Source organism: Microcebus murinus, chromosome 22 (genome assembly GCF_040939455.1).
Source record: "Microcebus murinus isolate Inina chromosome 22, M.murinus_Inina_mat1.0, whole genome shotgun sequence".
NCBI classification, from domain to species: Eukaryota; Metazoa; Chordata; class Mammalia; order Primates; family Cheirogaleidae; genus Microcebus; species Microcebus murinus.
Genome location: NC_134125.1, coordinates 22112725 through 22125113, shown reverse-complemented (window position 1 = coordinate 22125113; position 12389 = coordinate 22112725). Strand labels below are relative to the sequence as shown.

Genomic DNA, 12389 nt, shown 5'->3' with positions numbered 1-12389 from the left:
AATGGCGTCTGTCTCTGACTTTCTGTGTTCAGGCAGAAGGGAGCTAAGAGGTGATTTTGAGAAAAGTCCAAATTAATTCCTGAAGCCAAAGGTGGTTCAGGGCTGGTGTGCCTGCTTGGACCCTGATGGGGAGGACCCTTGAGGACCTGGAAGGCCACACAGGAGGTGCCTGCCTCATGACTGGGCAAGGGAGCTGGCCTGGCCAGTCCTAGTGCCCAGAGGCTCAGTCGTGCACTCAGCGTCCTGGGCAGGCTGACCCCAACGAGCAAAACCCTATTCCTGGGCCTTTGACAGCCCAAGTGGGTGTCACAAGAGCTTAAGAGCACCAAGGCACACTGGACGTTAGACCAGGCTCCAGCCAGTGCCTGGCTGCACAGAGCCTTCCAGGTGGCTGGACATTAGCTGGGCTGTGGACTTGTTCTAGGTACCTCGGAATCTTTTCCTTCCCCTAGAAGTCTGGGATGTGGGCAGTGAGCTGGGACAAGGGCACGATGCCCACTGCCTCCTGCCACACGCTGTGACACTGTGGCTAGGGTCAGGTCCATTCACATCTCCCCACCCCTTCAAGCAGTAAGACTGTGCTGGCCAGTCTACCACTCTGGGGTTGGGGGAGTTGCTATCTGACCTTTGCATGAAATGACTAAAATGACCTGAGTTGTATGTAAATCCTCATTTTGAGAGAATAGGTGGCAAGTGCAATTCTGGTTCCTAATGAGAAACAGCCGTATCACAAAACCAGTGTGGGGTGCCTAGGCCTGGTGGCTTCTGTTGGGCTCAAGTCCTCTCCTGTGGTGGGGGTGGGCTCTTCGGAGCCGGGGGCAATATGGCCAAGTCAGACCCCGTCCTCTGGCCTGCAGGTGACCCTGTACAAGTCGGTGCCAACGCGTTTGCTGTCTCGGGCCTGGGGCCGCCTCAACCAGGTGGAGCTGCCGTACTGGCTGCGCAGGCCCGTCTACAGCCTGTACATCTGGACCTTCGGGGTGAACATGAAGGAGGCCGCCGTGGAGGATCTGCACCACTACCGCAACCTCAGCGAGTTCTTCCGGCGCAAGCTGAAGCCGCAGGCCCGGCCGGTCTGCGGCCTGCACAGTGTGGTGAGGCGCGACCCTCTCCTCCCTTCCTCCTGTGGGGAACGGGACTCCTGCCCGTCTTGGGAGCCAGGCCTGGGAGGTGGGCATCTCCCCCCCATCTCCGGCTGCCCATCTCCAGCATGTCTGCCGGGGGCGGGGCTCTGGGGGACTCAGCAGATGACAAGGTAGGGGCTGTCTCCTAGGGGAGGAGACACGCTCCCTCCCAGCAGCCTCTCCTGGTGCTTCCAGATCAGCCCTTCGGATGGGAAGATCCTCAACTTCGGGCAGGTGAAGAACTGCGAGGTGGAGCAGGTGAAAGGGGTCACCTACTCCCTGGAGTCGTTCCTGGGCCCGCGCGCCTGCACGGAGGACCTGCCCTTCCCACCAGGTGGGTGGCTGCAGACGGAGCCAGGGCAGCCCTGCTGCTGTTGCTGGGCCAGGTGTCAGAGGGCTCTGGGAGGCACGTGGGGCAGGGAAGGCCCAGGCACTGAGTGCTGGCACCAGAGCTTCGGGGCTCCTAGGTGTCTAGGAGCCGTGTCCAGACTGTGCACAGGCTCTGTCCTGGAGCTTGTCTGAGAGTGTGGCCCTTGGGCCTTCCCCTTCCCCACAGCCACCTCATGTGACTCCTTCAAGAACCAGCTGGTCACTCAGGAAGGGAACGAGCTCTACCACTGTGTCATCTACTTGGCCCCCGGGGACTACCACTGCTTCCACTCCCCCACTGACTGGACCGTTTCTCACCGGCGACACTTCCCAGGTAGGCCCAGGGCCAGCAGGTGGGTGGGAGCTGCCCTGGGGGCTTCCGACAGAGGCTCTCCGCTTCTTGGTGTCAAGAGACCAGGCTCCAGATTGGGGTGGTTGAGGCCAGGAGTTGACTCCTTCAGGCAGGCTGGTCCTGAACAGGGGACCTGCGGTCCAGCCTGCTCTGCATTTGGAGTGACATTGAGGTGACAGGTCACCTGTCCCTCTGGTTATGGCTCTGAATGGGGAGTAGCAGAGGTTCTTGCCCCCACAGGCTCCCTGATGTCCGTGAACCCTGGCATGGCTCGCTGGATCAAAGAGCTCTTCTGCCACAACGAGCGGGTAGTCCTGACCGGGGACTGGAAACACGGCTTCTTCTCGCTGACGGCCGTGGGGGCCACCAACGTGGGCTCTATTCGCATCTACTTTGATCAGGTGAGCAGGACCCAGGTCCGCACACCTCCCTGCTGGGCGGCGGATCCACTAGGACTGTAAATTGTGTGAGGGTCATGCCTCTGGCCAGGCCTGTGGAGGGGCCACCCCTACCAGCTGAGACTTCCCTCCCACTTTGCTGCCATTTGCACCTTAACTGGGGTGGCTGGAAGAGAGGGAGGCACTTAACCTACCCGCCTGGCGCTTGGCTTCTGCCAGGAACCATGGTCAAAGGAGAGAGTGAGCAGGAAGAGAAAGGGAGCATGGAGCCTGGGGTGGGCCATGTGGAGGGCAGAGCGTGTGGGAAGCGGGCCAGTGCACGCGGAGCCTGCTGCCCACCCTGCACGTGGGGGCTGCCTTTTTGGGTATCAATTTCTGGACGATGGCCCCTGGCTCCCGGTTTCATAGTACCCTTCATGCTGGGAGAACAGCTGGTCAGTCTGGTTTCTGTCCTCCTGGGCCCAGTTCACAGGTGGTGGCTGTGTGTGATCCAGCTAGACCAAGCCCCACTGGCCTTTTGGAGCTGGGTTGGGTGGTGTTGGGAACAAGCAGCAGAGGAGGGAGTAGGACCCAAGCACAGGTGGGGGTGGCACTCTGACCCACGGCCTCCCACCACAGGACCTGCACACGAACAGCCCGCGGTACAGCAAGGGCTCCTACAACGACTTCAGCTTCGTGACGCACACCAACAAGGAAGGTGTCCCCATGCGCAAGGGCGAGCACCTGGGCGAGTTCAACCTGGGCTCTACCATCGTGCTCATCTTCGAGGCCCCCAAAGACTTCAACTTCCAGCTGAAAGCAGGACAGAAGATCCGTTTTGGGGAGCCTCTGGGCTCTCTCTAGAGCCTCCTCATGGCTGTGGCTGCTGAGGGCCTTTTCCAAACAGAATGTGAGAGTCTCTTAGAGGCGAAATGCCACGAGGCCATCGGGTGGGGGGATCTGAGCAGGTAGAACTGGAATGATTCCACCCCACCTGTCCCAGAGGTGCAGACAGGAGGTTCTGGATCCTTCCCGTGAGGTGGTCAGAGCCCCTGCCATGCCCTCAACCTGCGCTGTTCCCTCCCCCGATACCCTACAAAGAAAGAAAAAGTGCAGGCTGGTGTGATCTCAGAATCCCTTCTGGATCTCTCTCAACACCGTATAAACCGGAGACCCGCTGAGCATCCAGTCGGTCCACTGTCATTCCAAGGTGATGAGTGGTGACCATGTACTGTCTTGTTGGTCTGCTCCTCCCCTCAGCTGGGCCATTTTCTGTTGGCCCCTTTTGCTTTTTTTGGCCTTAACCCTCTGCCTTCCCCTGCACAGGGTGAGGTGCCTCCTTGGCACGGACTGTGGACACTGCCCCCGCACGGGGCCACACGGCCTTCGTGACAACCACTTTCTCTTCCCAAATTCACCTCATTCGGCTTGTTGGAAAAAGCAGAATCTCTCTTTGCACTTATAGCTGAATGCATCACCTTGAACCTGCGGTGTCTTCTGAGGACAGTGACTTATGACGTAGACCTTTGCTGGTCCTCATGACCGGCCTTCTGGAGCTGGCCGAGTCCTTTCTGTGGCAGGCAGGCGGCCCCTCCCTGTATCCAGCCCCACATGAAACGTGGGGCAGCTGCTGCTGTGGAGGAGCCTCTGGCAGAGGGATCAGTGCCTAGGAACCCTGTCCCCAAGTGCTCAGGCCGTGGGGAGCCCCTGAGGGTGGGGACAGGCCAGATTTCATACTGATTCTAGGGACACCGTGGATTTCTCCTGCAGGAGAAGTCATGGAACTCTTTCAACTGTATCAGTAGCACAGTATTTTTGTATGAAAAGTGGGAGACTTCTGAACAGTAATTCATTTAATTGCAAAACATTTTGAAATAAAAAGCTAAAACTCAGTGTAGCTTTGCATTCTGTTCCCGAAGGTGGCCTGAGGCCTCCCTGGGGCAAGCGCTAGCACAGGCTCCGCCGCAGGGCCTGGATGCGGGCGACGCAGGCGCGGATGGGCTGTCGCTGCGCCTGGAGCTCCTCGGCCAGCTGCTGGATCTGCAGCTCCACCTGGGGGTGGGACAGTCGGGGCTGAGAGGCAGCACAGCCAGGTGGGCACGGGGGCAGCCTGGGGCCTCACCTCCTCGAGTTCTTGCTGCACCTGCAGCTCCACCTCCCGGTCCTCGGGCCTGGGCTCCTCTCGGCTCAGCTCCAGCCACCTGCGCAGGCTGCTCGCTTGCCGCTGACAGGACCTGAGGGGTGGAGACACCTGCTGCCTGCCAGGCCGGGTTCTGAGCGGGGACCCCCTGGCTTGAGGGAAAGCAGGTCAGCTGATTCTGGTGTGAGGAGCGGGTGGAGAGAGGGGTGTGTTGGGCAGGGCGCCCTGAGCTGCAGGCATGAATTCTTGTTCCTCTCCCAGCCTCCACCTCCCCAGCAAACAGCAACTCGGGTGAGCCCAGGTGAAAGCACCCCCTTCCCCTGTGCAGAGCTGGGGCTGAGGGTACCAGGCTGTTTTCTCGATTCGCTGAGACACCGGTGCAGCTGGGGGCCCGGGCCTGTCCTCCACGCCTTGTAACAGCGGCGTTACAATCACTGGGTAGGTAGCGTGACCCGAGCAGGTTTTTATAGTTTTGCTTTCTCACGCCCCCATGGAAAAAAGCAGGGCCTCTGTCCCAGGTGGGCCTTGCTACACAGGACTGAGCAGGATGAAGGTGCTGCAGTGGAGGGGGTGGTGGTTCTGGCCAGCACGCGTGGAGGGCTCCTGTCCCCAGCTGGTGGACCACCCCCAGGATCCCGGCAGCTGGCTCAGGGTAGATGGAACTCCCGCCTTTCCAGGCAACACCTGGTGTGTTGCCAGGTGCACGGCCACTGCCCACGCCTTACCAGAGGTTCTGCTTGGTGGCCTGGTAGTGCTGTAACTGCTGCTGGATCCCCTCGAGCTCGGCCTCAAGGTCCACACAGCCTGTGACAACAGGACACTGAGCTTGACCATCTTCCCCTCTGGGACCTGGGGGTTCACTGCCCTGACAGGCCCCAGCCACACACCTGCAGTTTCAGGGCCAGGCCCAGCCCTGGTGTCAGTGAAGTCCCCAGGGAGAAGCAGATAGGGGTCAGGGCCCGCGGCCAGGGATGATGGGGCCTGAGGCTTCAGCTTGGGGGTGGTCGCCAGAGCTGACGCCTGTAAAGGAAGAAATGAGGGATGCTGAGCAGGGAAGCCAGGAGGAAGCCCCGGGAGAGAGGCACTGAGTCCTGGTCACCCTTTGTCTCACCACCTGCCCAGTCCCCAGTCCCTGGAGCTGGGCTTCCTGGGCACCCAGTGAAGCAACCCAAGGAGCAGCTGTCCCAGCCGTTCCAGGCCTTCCTGAGCCCCACCCACTCCTTGCTCTGAGCTCGGGACCTTGCTCAGCTCGAACTTACTTCAGTGACAAAAGGGTCAGGCAGAGGCAACTGCTCCCGCTGTCCAACCCCACTCCTGCAGCCTCCTCCCCTGGGGAGACTGCACGCCCTGGCACCGCCAGTGGCAGGTACAGACCCCGCTCAACCCCACTCCAGCCAGGGTGTGTGGCTCCACGTGGCCACACTCACAGGAGCTGCCTCCTTCCTGCCCACACCCTTGCAGGCCCCAGCATTCTGGGTGGCCCGACCGTGGCCGTCACCATTACTACTGAACTCTCCCCACCCGTCTCTGCCCAGGCTCCTCCCCAGGGAGTCTTGGCCCCCCTGGCCTCTCTATACCTTCCTCCCAGGTGACCTCATGGGTTCCCAGGGGGTTAACCTTCAACCTGTGCTGAGGATTCTCAGTCTATGCCTCTGGCCCTACTTTTTCCCCCGAGGGCCAGACTCAATGCTGCTGCTCTCTCAAATCTGACCGCTTCAAAATGGGCTCTGTGTTTTTACCTAAACCCCGTCCCACCCCTCGTTTTCCTTCTTTCTGTAAAAGAACTCATCGTTCCCAAAGTTATTCAAGCCAGAAACCCAACAGCCATCCCGGATCCCTCCTTCCCTTCATTCTCGGCAAACCCATCAGAGCGAGTCGAGCAGCGCCCGTCCACCTCCACAGCCGCTGCACGCACGGGGCGGGCCGTGTTAGGAGTCAGGCACGGTGCTCCCTGCCAGAACGTCCACGATTTCCTGCTCAGATTCCAAACTTCTCCCCATGCCTGCACGAGCCTATGCGACCTGCAGTCGCTTCACTGTCTGCACACAGCGGATTCCTTTCAACTGTCTCTGCCTACGCTGTAAGCTTCACGAGGGCAGGGGCTCAGCAGGCCGACCGCGGCTGTGCCCTCGCCCCTGGCGTGCAGTGGGCACCTGCACCTGACCGGGTGAGTGGCCTGCTTGTCTCCCCGTGCCAAAGTGTTCCAGAAACCATGAGTACAGCTGTGGCTACGGAGCTGAGTGCACCGGAAAGGGCACAGGCCAGGCCGAGGAATGGCAGCCCCAGTGGCCAGGCCTGGTTGAGGACGACTCACCCTGGCCGGTGCTTCCGCCCCACGGGGCATGAAGGAGGAAGGAGGCAGCAGCAGCTCCGGGCCTGTACTTGCTGTGGGGGGCAGCTTTGGGCCAGGAGCACCTGAGAGGGCCCCAGGCAGGGGGGTGCTGGGGACCAGTGCTTTTGGGGCCTCTGCCAGGGTGGCTCTCAGCAGGAAAGGGCCTGCTGGTGGGGTCGTGCTCAGGCCACACTCCTGCAGCTTTTCAGGCCTGAGCAGAGGGAAGGCAGAGCCCAGTCAGGACATGGACCCTACTCTGCGACCAAGGAACAGGAAGGAGAGGGAGCCACCCACCCTAGGGCCACCAAAACACAGGCTGCTTTGGGGGCCCATGACCACACGGCCTACCCCTGCCTCTGGAGGGGGCCGCGCCCCAGGGACCACTGGCTCTGCACGGGCTCCAGCAGAAAGTGCGGGCGTCGCGGCTGCTTCCTCGCTGAGCAGGCAGCACTGCTGGGAGGAAGCACAGAGTCTGTCCCTTTAGGGTGACCAGGGCTGCAGGGGCCCCAGATGTCTGTGGGTGGGGGCCGTCCAGTCCCACCCTCCAGTTCTCCAAGGAGCCTGAAGGCCAGAGGCGGCGCAGCTCTGCCCACGGTCAGCAGCTGGGGTGGACCTGGGCCACGGAGGGCGCCTGATGCCACAGGGCTGCTTCGCCCAGGTTGTCTTTTGACCTGTGCAGCAGCCCTGGCGATGACGTGTGGCCCCCATCACGGCGGAGCAGCCTCTGAGCCACCCCGGCTCCTGTCGAGGTCACGCAGTATGGGGCAGAGCAGGGACTGGGTCCCGGGCCGGCCACTCTGGGGGCTGCCAGCTACCTCAGCACCGGGTGGGGGTGGGGTAGGGTTTGGGGAGACCACTGGGGGTAGGGGAAGAAGGGCAAGTGCCAGGTCACAAAAAGAGGTGTTTCTGACAGGGAGCTAGTGTCTTGGCTGTATGGAAGACGGAAACAGCTGCCTACAGCTTGTTCCCTTTGTCAACTACATGTATCGCTGTGAAAAAGACTGAGCAGTAAGGACAGGCGGGAGAGGGCAGGAAGGTGTGGCAGAGGAAGGGACACCACTTCCTGGGCCTTGGCAGGCAGAGGAGAAAGAGAGTCTGGAAACCCCACTCCGTTCTCCCCCTGCCCCGGGAGGGGCGGGATCTGCTCAGCTGTGACAAGGCCATGCCTGGCCTGTCCCACCCCATCAGGACTGGGCTTTCCTCCCTGCTGTACCATCCACGCTTTTGTCCCAGGTGGGAGGGAGGAAGAGGTGAGGACGGACGACTCACAGCTCCGGGAGGTGCGGCTCCCCCGTGGCAAGGGCCAGGCTGCCCAGGGCTCCCCGAGGCTGAGGAGCTCGTGGCCTCTTGGTCTCCCTGGTGGCATCATCCCCAGCCCCAGCAACAGCTGGGTCGAGAAGGGGACCCTCAAACGTCACTCTCCTGCTGGGCACGATGGGTGCTGGGGGCCGAGGCTCCCTGCCGCAGCCCAGCACCTTCTGTTTCCAGAGCGTGGCGCAGTGGCGGACGGCGCGGTGGAGCTTGTGGGCTGCCTGTGACAGGGCCTCGTCAGCGGCCGCGGGACCCGCCCGCTCCCCACAGGCAGGGTGGGCGCCCCGGGCCTACCTGGACCTGCTGCTGGGCCTGCAGCTGCTGCCGGGAGGCCTTCGTGGCCGCCGCGAAGCGCAGGAGGCATGCGGCGCCCTCGGCGAGGAGCTGCCGGTGGTGGGCCTGCGCCGCCTGCTCCAGCCGCGCCTTCTTCCTCCTCCTCTCCTGCACGAAGCCCAGCCACGCGGCCCACGCCTCCAGGGAGGGCAGGGGTGAGCCGGGCCTGCCTGCCTGGGCTCCCCCAGGGGCTCTGCCCACCGCCCACCCCGGCAGCCGCAGCAAGACGCAGAGCCCGTTACCTTTGCCTGCAGCGAGAAGGCCCAGAACCACAGGGCGCGCGCCGTGGCCTGCTGCTCCCGCCTCCTGGCCGCCAGCTGGGGCCAGAAAGACCAGTCACTTCCCCGCTTCCCCGTCACCTCTTTAGGGAGACCGTCCTGAGGTCTCCCTAGGGCCAGGCTAGCTGCCTGGCTCATCAGGCTCCCCTCCCTCCACCAGGAGGGATCCGTACGCTGACGTGTGGACCGAGGAAGAGCCTTTAGAAAAAAGGATCCTGGGGGACACGTGGTGGCAGCGGGCTGGGGTGGCACGCCCAGGAGCCGGGCGAAGGGCAGGGCTGGGGGCGCTGCTGTGTGTGATGTATGAGACCCCCCAGGCTTTTTATCAAGGCCTTGGCCCAAACTTAACATGGACTTCATATTAATTTTTGGATATTATACTGTTGTATTTTTAACGTGACACTGCCCACTTTAAACTGGGCACTGAAGTGACTGGCCTCGTACAGGTCGCAGATGGGAGGAGGCTGGTGCCAGGAAGTGCCTAGAGCGGGGAGAGGGAGGTGCCCTGGGACAGGGCGATATGAGAGATACTGAAGGAGAGGTGTGGGCTGAAGGTCACCCACAGCCTGGGCCTCAGGAGCCAGCGGGAGGGAAGCGGGGAAGGGACATCTAGGGGGCTCCCACCTGCTGTCTCCACTGGTGGAAGCAGGCCCGGCGGAGTCTCCATGCCAGGAGCTGGGCGCCCTGCCACTGCAGGAGCTGGGGAGAGAGCAAGTGCTCAGGGAGCTGCGTCCCCATGTCCTGTCACCACGGTGAGTGTCTAACCCAGACTGCTTGGGGGCAGCCACAGGGTAAGGCTCCTGGCCTAAGTGGACTGTCCTCCCACTGCCGGGAGTCCTGGGTGATGGATGCCCAGGGTCCCCCGCACAGGCAGGGGTGTCTAGACGACTCCCCAGGTGCCCGGCTCCGATAAGCCACGGGTCGGCGGGGCCAGTTTCCCTGCTGAGCCGTCTTCCCCGGGGAGACCCGGGTCCGAGGCTGGCTACCCCCCCCCAGTCTCCAATAAAGACCCAGAAAGGCCCCCGCGGCTTGTTCCTGCGGGACCCCAAGCCGCCCACCACCCACAGCAGCTGCGCGATTCTGTCAGCAGAGACCCCTTCCTGAGAGGTGTCTCCTGGCCTGGACGCCCCGCGCCACACAGGGGACTTGGAAAGTTGCCACCAGCGGCCTCACCCTTTTCCTGACACACCCCAGATGGTGCGTCTTCCATCCGGCCACGGCCCCCAGCAGCAGCTGCCGGTGGTGGTGGCGCGCCGCCCTCTCCAGCTGGACCTTCTGCCGCGCCACCCTCCGGCCGCGGTCCCGCCAGCGCCGAAACCAGGTCCGGAGACAGCCTGGGGCAGACGTGAGCCAGAGTGTGCCCTTCCAGGGTCCCCAGGAGACCACGTCACGGGAGATGTTCCCAGAGCGGAGGAGGTTGTGTGCGGATGGGGTTGGGGTGCCCAGCCTACACGTGGTGGCCACTCTCCAGGGACAGTGCCTGGGGCCAGGAACCAGATCTATTGACGGCTGTGCTCCCCAAGGGCCCTCCTGGCGCCACCTGCCTGTCCATGCCATCACGGGCGTGCCAGGGGGTGCCTGCAGAGCCACATGCAAGACGCTGCCGGGCACACGAAGACCCTCCTCTGAGGGAGAAAGGGGCCTGGCGCTTGAGCTGGAGCCGAGAGGGGAGCAGGAGGGAGGCGCTCCCCCCGGGCTGCCACAGTGTACCTGAGACTCCGGCACCTTAATGTAAGCCCAGAAATCATCCCACAGGCGCGTGTGTCCCTACTGCGTGCAGTGTCTTGCCACCCAGGCTCCCAAGTCCCTCGCACCATCTGTAACGGACATGGCCACCCCGGGCCTGCCACATGCACCACCCCTTCTAAGGAAAAGTCCTTCACAGAGAAGGAGTTTCAGGCTGTACCTCAGACCTGTCACCTCTAACTGCCCCCGTGGCCAGGAGCGGGACTTGACCTTTAGGGCAGCTGCCCTACGTGGCCAGAAGCCCTGCAGGGCCAGGAACAGCAGCTCTGCCCGAGCAGAGGCCAAGGGCTGGGACGCCCCTTGGCTTCTTTCTCAGGCACGAGCTAGAAACACAGCAAACGCAGCGTGCTGTCCCTGGACACCAGGCGATGTGTGCCCATCAACACGCATGCTACACTCAGAACCAAACCAGGGGCCGGGCGCGGTGGCTCACGCCTGTAATCCTAGCACCCTGGGAGGCCGAGGCTGGCGGATTGCTCGAGGTCAGGAGTTCGAAACCAGCCTGACCAAGAGCGAGACCCCATCCCTACTATAAATAGAAACAAATTAATTGGCCAACTAATATATGTAGAAAAAATTAGCCGGGCATGGTGGCGAATGCCTGTAGTCCCAGCTACTTGGGAGGCTGAGGCAGCAGGATTGCTTGAGCCCAGGAGTTTGAGGTTGCTGTGAGCTAGGCTGACGCCATGGCACTCACTCTAGCCTGGGCAACAAAGCAAGACTCTGTCTCAAAAAAAAAAAAAAAGAAAGAAAAAAGAACCAAACCAGGGTTAACTAATGTTTGTCCTGGAACAAACTCTACTATGCCAATGTGACAACTTGATTGATTTTCTCTGTAGTCCAACTTAAACTGTATCTACCATTTGTTTTCACTTTCCTTTGTATTTTCCTTTGTTCTAGCTGCGAGCCGTCCTCTGCGGAATGTCGGATTCCGCCACGGGGGCCCCTGGGTTTCTTGCGTGTTGGCACCTGTGCGCAGAGGCACCGACTCCTATTCCGGACTGTCTTTCCGAAGATGTTTATGCAGTGGGGAGGGGACTTCCTGAGGCCGCCTGGCCAGTGTCCGCTCTCTGAACATGCAGGGGCGCCGCTGCGCACGGAAGCAGGACCCTCACACCACGGGGCTGACCTGACACGCAGCAAGGCCTTTCCCATCAACGCCCCCCACCCCAACCACCCGGACTCCTCCATTCCAGGTCCATTCCTCATTTCTCCACAGTTCTCAGCCTCGGCCCTTCACATTAACATAAAGTGGGTGGCAATCAGTTGGGAACAGGTTTCTGTATTGTCCTATCTCATTCCTGTCCTTCCCAGAACCTGGGCAAGTGGCCCTTACTTGGAAACAGGCTCGGTGCAGACGCAGTGAGGATGCTGTCCTACTGAAGGAGGGGGTGGGTCCTTATAAGGAGGGACCCAGGCACACAGGAAGAGGACGGCTTGTGAAGACAGAGGCAGAAATGAGAGTGATGTGTCTACAAGCCCGGGGAAGCGGAGCTTTGCCAGCAATGAACTGGAAGAGGTGAGGAAGGAGGGGGAGCACAGCCCTGCCCACACCTTGACTTTGGACTTCTGGCCTCCAGAACTGAGCATTAGAATGGTCTTTGTCGTGGCAGCCCCAGGGAACTGACCACGTGAGGAGGAGACAGAGACCACAGGGGAGCACGGGGATCTCCCAGACAGCCGCGTCTTCACAGTCTCCTCCCCACCCCCTTGCTTCCGGGTCCCTGCTTACCCCTGTCCAGCACCTTCCGGGCCTCCCTGATGGCACAGTCCTCCTGCTGTCGGTAGTAAATTTGCACTGACGCAGTCTCCCGCCACTGGGCCAGGACCTGCGAGCGGGCAAGGGGCAGGGCAGGGGTCACTACACCTCCTGATTTCCGGGACACCCCAGGTCTGTGGTGGCGGCTCCGTGGGAGGCGAGGCTGAGGGGTTGACGTTCGGCTCTCACACGTTCCAGGAGGCACCTGCCCCCCATGCACACCACTGGGCAGCAATGGGGGCGCCCCAGGCCCCTCACAGGAAACCCA

General features: G+C 61.7%; 2 protein-coding genes across 14 annotated transcripts in view; one reads left to right on the top strand and one right to left on the bottom strand.

Moving 5' to 3' along the window:
* PISD (phosphatidylserine decarboxylase) overlaps nt 1–4114 on the top strand; it is a 45433-nt gene extending 41319 nt beyond the window's left edge. For all 4 annotated transcript variants that reach the window (XM_012763985.2, XM_012763990.2, XM_012763987.3 and 1 more), the window contains exons 4-8: nt 858–1094; nt 1320–1458; nt 1681–1827; nt 2086–2246; nt 2862–4114. In XM_012763985.2, the coding sequence (XP_012619439.2) occupies nt 858–1094; nt 1320–1458; nt 1681–1827; nt 2086–2246; nt 2862–3086 (909 nt within the window). In that variant the 3' untranslated portion in view covers nt 3087–4114. The remainder of the gene's footprint in view (nt 1–857; nt 1095–1319; nt 1459–1680; nt 1828–2085; nt 2247–2861) is intronic.
* Nucleotides 4058–12389, bottom strand: part of SFI1 (SFI1 centrin binding protein) — a 91683-nt gene continuing 83351 nt past the window's right edge. For 6 of the 10 annotated variants that reach the window (XM_012763972.3, XM_012763977.3, XM_012763976.3 and 3 more), the window contains 11 exons: nt 12095–12191; nt 9790–9950; nt 9241–9315; nt 8581–8655; nt 8300–8476; nt 7964–8226; nt 7043–7147; nt 6677–6905; nt 5250–5382; nt 5088–5166; nt 4058–4456 (listed from right to left, as the gene is read on the bottom strand). In XM_012763972.3, coding sequence (XP_012619426.2) covers nt 4105–4456; nt 5088–5166; nt 5250–5382; nt 6677–6905; nt 7043–7147; nt 7964–8226; nt 8300–8476; nt 8581–8655; nt 9241–9315; nt 9790–9950; nt 12095–12191 — 1746 coding nt within the window. In that variant the 3' untranslated portion in view covers nt 4058–4104. The remainder of the gene's footprint in view (nt 4457–5087; nt 5167–5249; nt 5383–6676; nt 6906–7042; nt 7148–7963; nt 8227–8299; nt 8477–8580; nt 8656–9240; nt 9316–9789; nt 9951–12094; nt 12192–12389) is intronic. The other 4 variants (XM_012763979.3, XM_012763982.3, XM_012763983.3 and 1 more) reach the window with 2 other exon arrangements.